Raw genomic sequence first — 14,974 nt, 5'->3', positions numbered from 1 at the left:
AATCAAATCGGTTTGAAATCTGTTACACGAGTTCAATATAGAAAGGTTGAAGAGTCACGACAGATCGAGGTCAGCTTCCTAACTGTATCCAATCCTTTTTCGGCTTCTGCGCATCAATACCAACGTAAAAATACTCAGACTTTTTTGAAATCTTGCACATCAAGCTCAGCATCAGCGAATCGTTGCACGTAGCTCTCAAACATAAGTTACCCAACATGATCAACAATAACATTTTTGTCTCATTATTCTAATTATATATTAAAATTCTTTTCTCAGTTCGCAAAATTGAGAACAATCTTTTGGTTTAAACATAGGATCGTTGGCAGATTGTTATGGTCATACTTAACTTGGAACGAAAACAATAGTTTAAGCTTTTCAAATCGCTCAAGATTTCGCTTAACAATTGCCTCCAACGAAAACCATCTATTTGCGTTGTGTCCAACATTTTTATAAATCAAGGTATCTATGTATGCACTGTAACTAATTTAATATTTGAAATTGAATTTTGAAAAAATCTGTAAATTCTGTATTTTCGCTGAAAATCTTTAATTCTGTATATACAGATTTTGTATTTTAAATTTGACGAAAAATCTATAAAATACAGAATATTCTGTATATGTGGCAACCCTGAACACTAATAATATTAGTGTAAACAACTAGACATGTAGATTTGTACTTCTAAATTCATTATGCAACAGGATAATGAAATTTCGATTATGCAACAGGGCCCAGGTATTGTTTTTCTTTACAGTCTTCATTCCACAAACTAACCCGTTTCTTTTGTTTTGGTATGCTGCTTTCGCCGCGTCTTTCGATTACATCTATTTTTTCTGTATTATAGTGACTTTCAACACTTTTGGTTCGTCACTTTTAATTCAATTTTTGGAAGAATGTCGGTAATGAGAATTGAACTCGTGACCTTTGGCGTGAGAGGTCTCGATTACATCGTCAGGCTTTAAAGGTTTAAAGGGCGTGCTCTGGTTCAGAAATTTGAAAAAGTTAAATTTTCGTTTTTTATCCAGTTGTAGCTTCTAAGTGAAGTCATAATTAAACTGATATGATCTTAACTCAAAACTTTAAACGCGTTTTTTTCCGAAACAATTTTTTCTAACGTATACGTATCTGAAGTTCTACTGAAACGATTTATTTCGAATTCGATATCAGCACACCTTTCTACAGTAGAATTCGTTTATTATGACTGCGCTTATATTGGCCTACCGTCTATTATTACGTAATTACACAACGAAGTTTAGTTTTAATAAAAAAATCTTTGTAATGAAGTCGGATATAATGACTTCTTTACATGCATAAGTACATATTTACATAAAAAACGATTTTTTCACAAAACGCCCGCTTATTATGACCTCCCTTCGATGTCATTAAAAAAGGAATGCACTGTACACCTCTCTATCGCATGAACCAACAAACTTTTTTTTTCAATTTCACCGTTTAAAAAAATTGGAATCATCATAACGTGCCAAGAATTTGTTTATTTACCGGTACCCATTTTTTCAAAAAAACCCTTTGTGACTTGTCCGAGATTCATAACATAGCAACCTCTTTACTTATTGAGAATCCATCGATTTTTGTTTTGTTCAGAGATCAAAATTCTCGTTCAACTGCGAGATAAGTAATTTTATCAATCAATCTAGTTTTCGGTAAGTTATACAATGTTCAGATTTTCGACTCTTCCTTTTCATCGAAAAATTCTTTTTCAGGGAGAGGAACGTGGGAGAAATCTCTCTATCTGAGGTCCAACGAAAATGCTTTTTCGTTTCTCATTTAGTGGGGAAATGAAACAAGGAGCGAAAAATCAAAGTTCACTTGACCAACGTTAGTCTGTTTACCTTAAAGTGCGCTACACATACAGCGTCACCGTCACCGTCCCGTCAACTATTCTCTTGGACCTATTTTGCCGTCAAGTAGCGTCAAAGTTGCCGTTGATTGTGTATGTGAATGCTATCTATCATACGATTTCCATGGAAGAATATTTGACATTTCATTCCTTCACGTTGACTTCACGGTGACGGGACGTTGTATGTGTAGCGCACTTAATCTGTCAATTGAGAACCGGTGTTGGCGTGTAAGAAAGAACAAACAACATTCTGAGAACAAAACCATTTTCGGCTAATCGTAACTCGCCGAAAAAGAAAAATCGGTATTGCGTTTCTCTCGTGAAACGAAGTTAGCGGATAACATTTCCTCGTTTCTCATATTCTCAACTATTTTCCACAGTGGGTGAAAACGGATGTTTTTCTTCTCAAGAAAGCGAGCATTTCGATCCCTGGTTTTGTTTCAGATAACCAGAAGGGCTGAAATATATAATAGTATGCCATGGCTCTATTTTTTACGTTTATTTTTTTGTTAATTTATTTGCAATTTGCAAATTATTAAGCAAATAATAAAATAATTAATGGTAGAAGGATTCTTCGTTTTATTTGGAGCTCGAAAAACGTTCGAAATTCGTGGCTCTACACTAAAATACACAGGTGCCAAATGGTAGAGACTTGATGTTTTCCGCTGATTTATATTCTATGCATTTATATTAATTTTGGCGATCCTGACGACTAGATTTTCTAAACGGCGCATAGTGCGTTGAATACATAGGTATGTGTGACACTTGTGACACTTTAGTGTGATGGAAAAAATTGTTCATAAGTATCAGAACTAATGTTTGCATAAATATCATATCGTTTGAGTAATCGCATAAGTTTCTCAAGCTATAAAATCATTGTTCATCTAATCGTTTCGCACAATTTTCTGATCATTTCGGATACGCATTATCACACATAAGTGTCTTTGTTTGTTAAAAGTGAAAAGTATGTATTAGAAGTTACTCTTCAGGATTGAATTTTGCCACAAGTTTACTCCTGTTTCAATGTCAATTAGTTTGATGGGCACCATATCAATCAAGAATAAGAATTCATCTGTTGTATTTTCATTTGAGAAATTTGATGATTAAGAAGCGATTGGCCTGACCTACAAATAATTGAATATTTTCTAGAATTGCAGGATACTGCACCCAAGTCATATATGTCCTCAAAGAGGACATACTTTACAGTAATTCTATGGTAGTTAGACAGCGGAAGTCGGCAAAGTTTTTTTTTGAAACGATATCTCGAGTTTCAATTTTGATGTCATCGTTTTTTATTTATTTGCAGATTCAACTAGCCTGTTTTCAAGAGTTAGAACCAAGCCATTTTTCCATTAAAATATTCTCTACTTACCTTGATAATTGCATTCCATTTCAGTTAATTTGATGGCACACAAGATGTTTCGACTTTTTTTCCTTTTGAAATTTCACAAAAACCTTCGCGTGGCAATAACTTGCCTGTTGACAATTAAGCTGCTTTTATTAGTAGTTGTGATGTTTTATTTAACTTATCAATACTTGTTTACATAGTTTCAGGCACACATAAACAAGTATGAGAGCATTTTGGGATTTTGGGCAATTTTGATTTACTCAAATACAAAAAATATCAAAAAATCTTTCAAATCTTACATTTTGTAGAGTGGAATATGCTCTTTCAAATGCCGCCAATAAACATAGTTTATGTTTGCCCCAGAACGAATGACAAACGAATGAAGAGAGCAGAGCGTATTTTTTGGAAGAAGTATCAATTACTTTGAATCATATTGACAAATTTTGCATCTCAAAATGTTTGTATTAGCATGCTAAAAGTCTTTCGAAAACAGTTTGCATGTAGAATTTGAAATATAAAAGTTAGAGTAAAAACAGTTTTTTCATGGTAAACCTAACGCAACTTAGAAAAAAAGCGCTACATCAGTTATTTCAAGAGATAGAAAAAAAAACTTTGTTCTACAAAGTTGTTTCAAATTGCTGGGACTACAACATTGTTGGACTATGTTTACTTCTATATATAAAGATAAGAAAGTTCTATTTTTTATTTCATCGACAATTTTGGTAACCCTATTTTTAATAACATAAAAATAAGCGCTTTATTATATGTAACAACTTTTGTCTACAGAATAAGCTCTAAATTCTAATTTTCACTTAAATGCACCTCCTGAACTATTGTGCGATGATATAGCAAATCTCATTGTAAGTTCCCGGATCGCTTTGACTTTTAGGGTAACACAGCCGCAATCAAAATTCTCTCATAGCGGTGAGATGTATGAAATATGTCATGCTAGTCGGAGCTACGGTGGGCGAAAAGGCCCGGGATTTTCAATGAAAACAATAGTTTTTTGGGCAAAGCTGTATTTATTCCTCAACATAGTTTCCTTCGAGGGCAATACACTTGGTAAAGCGAGTTTCCAACATTTCGATTCCCTTTCTGTAGTACGAAACGTCTAAGTCTTCGAAATATGACTCAGTACAGATTGCCTATTGGACTTAGGAGTTTGGTAATGGATCCATGTTTCATCCATTGGACAAATTATCTACTCGATTACGCTTAAACAATGCCAAACCGTCTGTTGAATCATCAACGCGCTGCTATTTTTGGTCGACGGTCAGCAAACGCGGCACCCATTTAAAATCGTCATTTTGACATAAGAAACGAAGAACATGGAAAACTTACAAAAAAGTTCGAGGACGGTAAACTGCAAGCACTTTCAAGAGAAGATGATCTCGAACGCAACAAGAACGCGCTGATCGATTGAGAATGTGTCTCGAGGAGCCATTTCTGTACGTTTAAAGATCATGGGAAATATCCAGAAGATCGGAAAATGAGTTCCTCATGACCTGGTTGAAAGACAGCATAAAAACAAGAAAAAAAACAAGGTCTTTCAGATTAAACGCTCACGCAACAAATTTTAATAACTTCTACAAAAGTGAACCGATTTTTATTTTTAAAAAACGAAAATAAAGCTTATTTTAGGACATTTTCGATGTGACCACCCCTTTTTCGTTAACGCGTTTTAAACGGTAAACAAAATTCTTCATGCACAACTCTAATATTACGACTTCGATGCAGTTGAAAATCCGAGTTATTTCTTCTTTAAGTTCCTACAAATTTGGTGGCTTATTAACATAGCAACGGTCCTTCACATACCCCCAGAGGACCCCCCGATCTCCTGAGCTAAACGAGTGAGACTGGTGCGGGGATTGACGCGGGCGCTTTGCTGCAACTGCTCGATTTTCTGCGGCGTGCGCGCGGTTCGTTTGGCGCCACATTTGCCAGCCTTGTTATCGAGAACACTACCGGATTCCTCAAACTTCTTCACAAAACATAAGATCACACTTTTTTCGGGCCATTTACGACACGAGAAATTTTGAAATTCTTACCATAAGAGGACAAAGTTTCATTAAGGCTGCGGTTGCTCGAGTAAGGCGATTTCACTAAAAATACACGTTCTTGTAAATAGTACATCTTGATACTAAAAAACATCCGATCAGACTGAACGAGTAGCCGAATATTATCGTCCCGAAGTGGGGAATGCAATGTTACCATCGACGGAGCGAAAAAAAATTAGAAGGAGCTATTCGACCGTGGCCGAGTGGTTAGCGTCTCACATTATCATGCCGGGTGTTCGGGTTCGATTCCCGTTCTGACTGGGGGATTTTTCGTCAAAGAAATTTCCTTCGACTTGCACTGTGGTCACGTGTATTCAAGAGCTTGCCCCTCGGAATACATTCAAGGCGTGTTATTTGGCTTAAGAAATCTCAGCTAAGTATTAATAAATGACGCTAGTTAATGCATACGTTGAGACGGCAAAAGTTCCATGGGGAACGTTAACGCTATTCAATTCAATTCGACTTGGTCGCGTGAGCGTTCAACCTGAAAGACCCTGTACATATGAAATGCTGCTCGCCAGGTACAAAAGGAAGTCATCTCTCCATCGAATTGTGACTGGCGATGAAAAGACGATTCTTACTAGAGTTTTCAACATCAAAAATCTTGGACAAGATCGGGGAACAACAACATCAACATAGGTGGCTCGGCCAAATCGCTATAAACGGAAGACTATGAACAAGATTCAGATGTAAAATCGGTCAATTGAACGATTGAGACATTTGGTTGGGAGGTTCTTTCACGTGTGACTACATTTGCTGAGTAGCGCTTCAATTCCTGCTAAAATGAGGTAAAATGACTTGATGAATGGTTTGTTTTTTAAAAGTTTTTCATTTTAATGCAATAAAAGTGTGTTTTCTTCGAAGAACCCGGTCTCATGCTTGTGTACCTGATATTCATTGTATTTTAGGAAGACATTTTTCCTAAAATGAGAACAAATTTGAACACATGATAATTTGCTGATATTCCAATCGGTTAAGGAACTTTCCGGATTGGAAGTATTCTTGGGTTAAATGATGAGTCAGTTAGAATTTAGTTTGGGTTCGTTTGATCCTTGGAAAACGATATCATTATCAAATCGTCAATGGCCTAGCGCAGCGAAAATTTTATTGCGAATAAATAGCTGATAACCAATAATACCTTCCCATATAATTATCTCGAAGATTATTTTCAAGATGAATCGTCCACCTCAGACCTTTCCAGAGGTATGAGCCGGGACCATAATCAATTATGAATTCTGCGAAATTCCTTTTTGTGCGAAAACATGTAGATGTGTAAATGCGTAATAATGATTATGTTTTATACTTTTAGGATCAGCGGCTGACGGGGACGATGAATGCAGTTCATCGAAGCGCAGAAGATCGAGGACGAATTTCAACTCATGGCAGTTGGAAGAACTGGAAAGAGCTTTTTCTGCCAGCCATTACCCGGATGTATTTATGAGGGAAGCCTTAGCAATGAGACTTGATTTGAAGGAGAGCAGAGTTGCGGTAATGAAACACACTAAAAATATATGTAGTTTTATGTTTGTTATAAGTTAGTTGTCATATTTTAAAGGAGAACTGAAATAGTTGGTCAGCACCACACATATAGTGGGAAGCTCGGGTTCGATTTTTTTCCGTGTCGTTGAGCTTTCCGCTCAGAGTACACTCCATTCGGGTGATTCGGCTTACAAATCATATCAGAGTATTTTTGATTAGAATCAAAGTTTGTATTCCGTTTTGGTTGTAGGAAATATGAGTTTTCAACAGCAATTGGGATTTTTTTTACTCAAGTATAACTTTTGAAAAGGGCGTATCGATTTTTGTAAGAGAAATCTTTGATAATTTATATCTCAAAAACTAACAGTTCGGCTGAAAAGTTTATAAGGTAACACACTAAAACTATTTTTTTGCAAAATTCAATTTTATTTTTCTACACAATTTCCTTCGAGGGCGATACAGCGATTATAGCGATCTTGTAACTTTTCGATACCATTTTTAAAGTACTCTTTCGGGTTTTCCTCAAAATAGGCCTCAGTTTCGGTGATCACTTCATCATCGATCATAAATTCCTTGTCAGCGAGCATTCTCTTCAGGTCTGCGAACAGAAAATAGTCGCTGGGGGCAGATTTGGAGAATACGGTGGATGCGGAAGCAATTCGAAGCCAAATTCATGCAACTTTGCCATCAATACATGAAATTCGGATTTTTCCATTTTTTTCACAATGACAAAAGTTGCTTTACTCTCAATGTTGTAACTCACTAACCAATCGACCGATTGCTGTCAAATTTTGACACGGATCCATTGAAAGATGGTGCTTTGTGATAGTCAAGTAGATTTTTGTAAGAGGCGCCATCTAGAAGTCAACCTTAAGAACTTTTCAGCCGAACTGTTATGAGTCGTATCGAAATAGTGTCTTCGAAGGAGTTATAGAGTATTGATGTTGAGGCGCGAGAAAAATTAGTACTCTTTTTTATTTACAAAAAAAGTTTTAATTTGCAATATCTAAAATATTGATTTTTTTTCATATAAAATAGAAGTCACTTCTTCTTCTTATTCAATGGCACTAACGTTCCTAGAGGAACTTCACCGTCTCAACGTAGTATTACTTGCGTCATTTTTATTAGTACTTAGTTGAGATTTTTATGCCAAATAACACGCCTTGAATGCATTCTGAGTGGCAAGCTCTAGAATACGCGTGATCACAGTGCAAGTCGGAGGAAATTACTTTGACGAAAAATTCCCCCGACCAGAACGGGAATCGAACCCGAACACCCGGCATGTTATTTATGACGCTAACCACTCGGCCAAGGGAGCACAAGAGAAGTCACTTAGAAAATATAAAAAATTAGTCCAAGATAGTAAAACTGTTTTTGACAAACTTTGTGGAACATTGAATGAAAATTGTTAAATGTTAACAATCATTTTTAACCACAAATTATAAATCCTGATATAATTTTAAACAAAAAAGCTCTTTATCAATCTTCTTCTAAATGCATGGATTCTCGAGATATTTAAAAAATATTTCTAATGTATTGTCTTTTTTTATAGTAAATAGGCCCTTTTAATATGTTTGTGGTTTTATATCGTCATGTTCATGGAATTTTATGAATTTGCTTATAGTTTTCAACAACTTTTCCAAATACATCATTAAGGTAAAAATAAATGTTCAGTTACTTTAGAAAACATTCGAAGACATGTGGGTTAATAGAAAACGTATCGATATTAAAAAATCTTTTTTAATAAAATACAAACTTTTTAAATATTATTCGTGCTACATAATCATTACATGAACAGTTTTCAAAGTAGAATTAACATCCCAATCCCATATGTATATGAAGTTACTCAGATTCAAATATCGTTCATCAGTCGAACAATCTTCCTTATGGAGCGAATAACACCAAATGGACTACAACAAAATTTTCTAGTATTGTAGACCGTTTCCGGAAAATGGCGAGGAACGATCATCTGAAAAACGTTTCTTAACCGTGTCAGTTGAGATTGAGAAACTTAAGTTAATAGGATGCAACATCCATTTAGACAAATGCTTGAAAATTTGCGAATTATGCCGTTTATTAATTTTTAAGTAAATAAGAAAAGAGTACTAATTTATTTTTTCAGTGCATATTTTTTTCACTTTTAAACATCAATACTCTATAAGATTTTCTAAGACACTATTTCGGTAGGATTCATAGTCTCTGACATATAAATTATCAAAAATTTCTCATACTAAAATCGATACGCCCTTTTCAAAAGTTACATTTGAGTCAAAAAATTCCCAAATGCTGTGGAAAACTCATATTTCCTCCAACCCAAACGGAATACAAACTTTCATTCGAATCAAAAATACATGTTTTTAAATCTGCATTTTTAAAACGATTTCATTTGGAATTGCACTCTCATTATGTCGCAAAAAGAGTTTTACAACGGCAGTACCGTAACTTAATAGCCACACTTGTTGTATGTGAAATCGGAACTTAGTTGTAATCATATAAAATTGTTTAAAAATTTCCCAACTTTGTTCTTCTATGTATTTATTATTATGCATATTCTTGTGATATGTAATTGTTATGTATATTTTCTATATATACATCTGTTACATATTTTTCAAGCACGATTGATAACAAGAAATAATTCAACATATAAAAGAAGGGTCTGGTGATATGCATCGAGGGCTATTTGTTCACAATCGCTACCACCGTCATGCCGCCTTTGTAATTCGGTATGAATAGTATCCTATTATAGGGGGAAAAAGGCAAATAGAACACGAGGGGTGCGGTTACATCCATATCGCCCCGCAGTCCGCAGTGTTATGCTACAATAAAATCTGTCGTTTGCTGGTCTGTTGGAAAAGTCAAAAACCTTATACCAGAAAATGTAATAATCCAGCATAACAACAATATTATTATTACTTAAATCCCTATTGACGGAGTTTTCCCTCTGAAATTTCCATTTTCGGTTTTCGAAGAGGCCCTTGCGTATAAACATGATGATCTCAACTGAAAAGATCATTATTACGCTCCTGCTGTTGCGTTTAGTTTATTTATTCTTCACAACTCGCGAGTCGATTATATTTGTAAAAACAACAATCACGTATGTTGCTGTTTCTCCTTCCTTCCTTTGCGGTCCATAATCTTGCTAACGCCGGAGGGAATTAAGGCCAGCAACCTGCTTTGGTGTTTAATAGCTGTGTAGTGGCAGGACTAAATTGGATAAATAGGCAAGAGGCAAAAATCAGAGCGTAATGTGCTAAAAATCTGTTCAAATTAAATTAAATATGTGAAACAAATTTCCTCTACGGCGATTTATTGAAAGCAATAAAGTGTGGATGGTGTAATTTTTATTCATCGAAATTAAACAATCACATATATCCTATAGATTAGTGTAACATATCTTACAATTAATTCCATGCTTTCAATGTCAAGCATGCAAATTAATATTCCGAATCGATTGGAAACAGGAGTACAAATTCTAAACATCAACAACAGTTCATAAAAAAACCACATATGCCAAAGAAAATTCGATCCATCGAATATCCTCTTGCCTACCATCAGCATATTAAGAGGGAAATTAAAGTACCATAATAAAGCCAAAAAAACCATTTCGTCAAAATTAATTGACTTGTTATGAATATCCGTCCAGTCTGCGGCTCAAGCAGTGAGTAAGACATTAATTTCGAGCATCCGAACACGAGAGAGGAACAAATTGAAAAACCTGATAGCGAAGCAGTTTTTGAGGCGAATGAAGGTGTAAATAGACATCAACAAGATTTAATGGAATAGTTAATCAATAAAGGACTTGTGAATATATATACATTTTTTTTTTCATTCTGACTAATACGGAGCGTTAATTACTTTTTCACCTTTCGGCGGACATAAATTAGAATCTCCTAAATCGACCGAGTGTGAAAACAGCGGGGAGTCCGAAGGTTTGGTTCGTTCCCTCACAGGTATTTCAGTGAGCGTTTCTAATACCAAAAGTAGATAACAAAAAGAAACTATTATGGTGAAATCCAGCAAGTGGAGAATGGATGGATGAAGCAGCGTAAAAATATATATTGTGATATGCTCATCGGGGAACTAAAAGAACTCGGTTTAGTTCTGCGTTCTTTTTATGTGCATACAATGAGAATCAATTTTAAACTCGCGTTTGATATTGGCCAGTACGGGCCTAGCGATCATCTGGAACCTGGCATTCCTACGAGCGGTGTTAAAAGATGAACAATTCAAAAATATATTGAATTGATGTGATATTAATATGAATGTGAGACGCAATTTTAACAACCACATGCGATACCATTATGTTAATAATAATTAACATTAAGGCATCGGCCATATGTGAAACGAGTAAAGGGAGAAACGAAATTTGTTATTGGCCAATTTTGATGCATTATCTCGTACTTACACCGTGTCCAATATTTTCTCATACGAATTTAAACTTCGATTTTTTTACATAAGAATTCAGATTTTTTTGACGTAGAACTACGTCTTTCGTGCCAAATCAGAATACAAGTCACGTTTTTATGAAACAAAGTTAACGTTAATAACTATTTTTGCCCTAAACGGATTCTGGCGATTTACATACCAAACGAATCTGAAATTCCGCAAGATTTGTTTGATATGCTATACATTACAATTGATGAAAATTAGAAGCATTCCCATCCCCTCATACATTTGTTCTGTCCATTCGTGTGCTTTCCCGAACAGAGCTGTCAATAACGAGCAACTTATCAACGAGCAACGAAGAGGAAATCGTAAGATGTGAAGTCTCCGTGAGTATCTCAAGGCAATGGGGGTAGAGGAGTAATATGACTAAAGAGTAGAGTTTTTCAAGGGCCCTTTTGAAGGCTAGAGACGAATGACATAATGAACTGAAGAAGTTTAAAGTCTCTTAAATTCAACAAGGAAAGGAAGGAAAGGCACACTTTCAGTATCGTTTAAGATACGAAACAATAAACATCGGTTGTCTTTCCTTGTTTTGCGCCATCACATGTCTTCGTTTCGGACTGAGCTGTGGATGGGACCAAATTACTCACTCGCTGATGTCTCTGGCATTGCAATCATTGCATCAAACTGACACCATTGCCTTAATGTTTTGAACTACACAATTGTGTGGGAAATCAAGCTGGGCTATTGCTTTAAGCCATCGATATATTGATATTTGTGTGCGTACGTGCGTGCTTCATAATAGAGTCGTGTGAACTGAAAATTTCAAAGCCTCTTTAAAACAAAGAATGGAATGAATGGTGCTTCATAACCCGTACGTAAAAATAGTGCTTCTTCGCTACCCTGAAACCCCATTTGTAATTATAAATATAAACATGGAGGGGAGATAACGGGAAGGATTTTTTTACGTTAGGGTATTAGTAATGAATGGGCTATTGCTTCAAGCCATCGATATATTGATATTTGTGTGCGTACGTTCGTGCTTCATAATAGAGTCGTGTGAACTGAAAATTTCAAAGCCTCTTTAAAACAAAGAATGGAATGAATGGTGCTTCATAACCCGTACGTAAAAATAGTGCTTCTTCGCTACCCTGAAACCCCATTTGTAATGATAAATATAAACATGGAGGGGAGATAACGGGAGGGATTTTTTTACGCTAGGGTATTAGTAATGAATCTCTGTTGAGGCAAATATTCAGCCTTTTTCCAAGCAGTTAACATTGCTTGCATCAATGCATTGAACTGACGCTGTGGCGAAGCAGGTGTTAAGGTTGTGCACCAAAAAGTTATTTAGGGATTACCAAGTTATTCAATAAGTTATAATAAGTCATTAACTTGTGTGGGTTCGCGTGCAGATAGAGTTTATTTCGCTTATTGAGTCACCAAGAAAGTAAATGTCGTTCTGGAATTTTGTATGTGATTTGATTTCATTCGCCAGTAGCAAAACTTTCTCCACTAAGGATGACTTTGGCCAAAAAGTCGGTCAAATTTTCCCGATATCAGTTGTGAACCAGATTTAAGAAGGTGATCCGTCCTGCAGAAGCACGTAATGGTCGTTCCAATATAATTTTCCATCATGTCATTATATTGGATGGCTCTCAAATCAAAATAAGAGAGATTACTTATCGCGTAGTACATTTTCGTAAACGGCTACTGTCAACATTTCAGTCGAATCGGACCCGTAGTTTTGTTTTTACCGTGTGTGGAAGCGGATGTGTCCGCGGATTTTAGAAAAATGAAAAAAAATGGAAATTCCGCCATCGCCACGGCCAAATTGCACTACGAACTGCTGCCACATCCACCATATTCTCCAGAATTGGTCACGTGCAATTTTTTTTGTTTTCAATCTTGAAATTTGAGTCGAATGAGGAGGTCGTTGCCGCCACGGAGACCTACTTTGCAGACCTCGAGAAAACGTATTTTTCAGATGGATTAAAGAAGTTGGAGCAACGCTGGGTCAAGTGTATCGAGCTAAAAGGATACTATGTTGAGATATAAATCGCCTACTTCAAAATTTTTGTTTTTTTAGGCTGAGTACTCAACCACGTTTTCTGTGATTGAATCACAGAAAAAAAAAATCAAGTCTGAGGTCAATGCGGTTTATTTATCACGTTGGGACAAACTCGTAAAAATAGAGAAAAATACAGAGCCAATCTATTCAAATATGTTTTATTGATAATAAACTAACAAGATGCTGTTGTTGCTCAAAAAACTGTGGTCTTTGGCGTGAAACTGTTAAAAAAAAAGAAAGCGCCATATCTGTTCTTTATTTGGTGATAACTATCAATGTTCACTATTGGTGAATTTGCATCGTCAGATCCACCCACCTATTTTGTTTTCGTTAGTTTTATCCTCATCAGAAATCCCTCTGAGAGTAATACACTTCTGCCGACGACTCTTCCATTTTTCGTGTCTTCTGTAACTCTTTTTAGACTTATACACTTCGTCCAGCTCTGCACTAGTTTGTTGAACCTTTCCGAACAATAGGATTTGTCCGAGTCTGGAAAATAGTCATTAGTTTCTGCATCCTCATTTTAATTAATTCTATTTCCCGCCAGCCTTTTCCTCAAATTTGGGAACAAATAGTAATCCGAGGGAGCCAAGTCTGGAGAATATGAAACGAGTTGGAACAGATCAATTTGTCTGAAACTTGGTGTTTGTTCTTCCAAGATATGTTACTAACTAAACATAACCTCGATTAATATTTTAAAACTATTTACGAAAGTATATTTATTGTCTTATCCAATTATTCAAAATAATCAATTGATGATGAATACACCTGGTTGGTAGAAAAGTATGGTAACCGCATTTTAGCCGACATCCAACTCGAAGGAGAAATACTCATAGGTGAAGATGCATTTTGAATCTTCATTAATGCATTAAATAATTATAACCATCAAAAATAGATCTACGGCCGCACATATGACGAATGAAATGCTTTATGTTTGTTAGCCAAAAATAAAACCTATTTTTCAGAGAACTCGTAGAACATAGCAATGTATAGATCATTTGAGTTTCTTTTGATATCCTCCGTAATTCTATCGACAGTTCTCAATTATATATAATTAAACGCACATTAATTCATATATTATACATACAGGTGTGGTTTCAAAATCGTCGAGCGAAGTGGAGAAAAAAAGAACACACAAAAAAAGGGCCAGGAAGACCTGCACATAATGCTCACCCTCAGTCTTGTTCAGGAGAACCCATTCCGCCCAATGAGCTGCGCGCAAGGGAAAAGTATGTATTTAATTATGTTTTACTACAACCATAGTCCTAGTTTTGTTTTGACTTCGTTGAGTTGATATCGACTGCTTTCGTTCAATTTAATCTCATATATAGAATAAATTATTCCCAATCCTGAATTAGGGAATTTTCGCTACAAATCGGAGAACTTCATCTGTGACTTGTTTTCGCGACACCCTCTTCCGTCTTACATTTTTTAATTTTCTGGAGGTTATGAAAAATGCCCTTTTTTACACTATGAAAACATGAAAACAATGAAAATCAATCCTTATAAAACCTAACATGATATGATTTATTTATTTATTTGCAACGTCTCGAATGTTATAAAACGATTCCACAGACTGATCTTAACCTAATAGCCCTTAATCCTATTTTTAAATACATTTTTAGACATGTCAAATTCAAATACATCACAAACACTGTTGAACAAACGAAAACAAACATCCAACGGATTATTGAGACCATAAGAGGTTCTATGTCGTCTAATGAACAGTAAGTCACGCTCACGAAGTTGACGGGAAGGTGCATAAAACGAAACACTGG

At 35.6% G+C, this 14,974-nt stretch overlaps 1 protein-coding gene across 1 annotated transcript in view; it reads left to right on the top strand.

Annotated features, from left to right (window-relative positions):
• Positions 1 to 14,974, top strand: part of LOC129780181 (homeobox protein unc-4-like) — a 124,694-nt gene that overhangs the window by 79,550 nt on the left and 30,170 nt on the right. The window contains exons 2-3 of the mRNA XM_055788186.1: positions 6,570 to 6,748; positions 14,286 to 14,425. Coding sequence (XP_055644161.1) covers positions 6,570 to 6,748; positions 14,286 to 14,425 — 319 coding nt within the window. The remainder of the gene's footprint in view (positions 1 to 6,569; positions 6,749 to 14,285; positions 14,426 to 14,974) is intronic.

This window comes from Toxorhynchites rutilus, chromosome 3 (assembly GCF_029784135.1).
Source record: "Toxorhynchites rutilus septentrionalis strain SRP chromosome 3, ASM2978413v1, whole genome shotgun sequence".
NCBI lineage: Eukaryota > Metazoa > Arthropoda > Insecta > Diptera > Culicidae > Toxorhynchites > Toxorhynchites rutilus.
The sequence above is the reverse complement of the archived record's forward strand: the minus strand, read 5'-3'. Positions and strand labels throughout refer to the sequence as shown.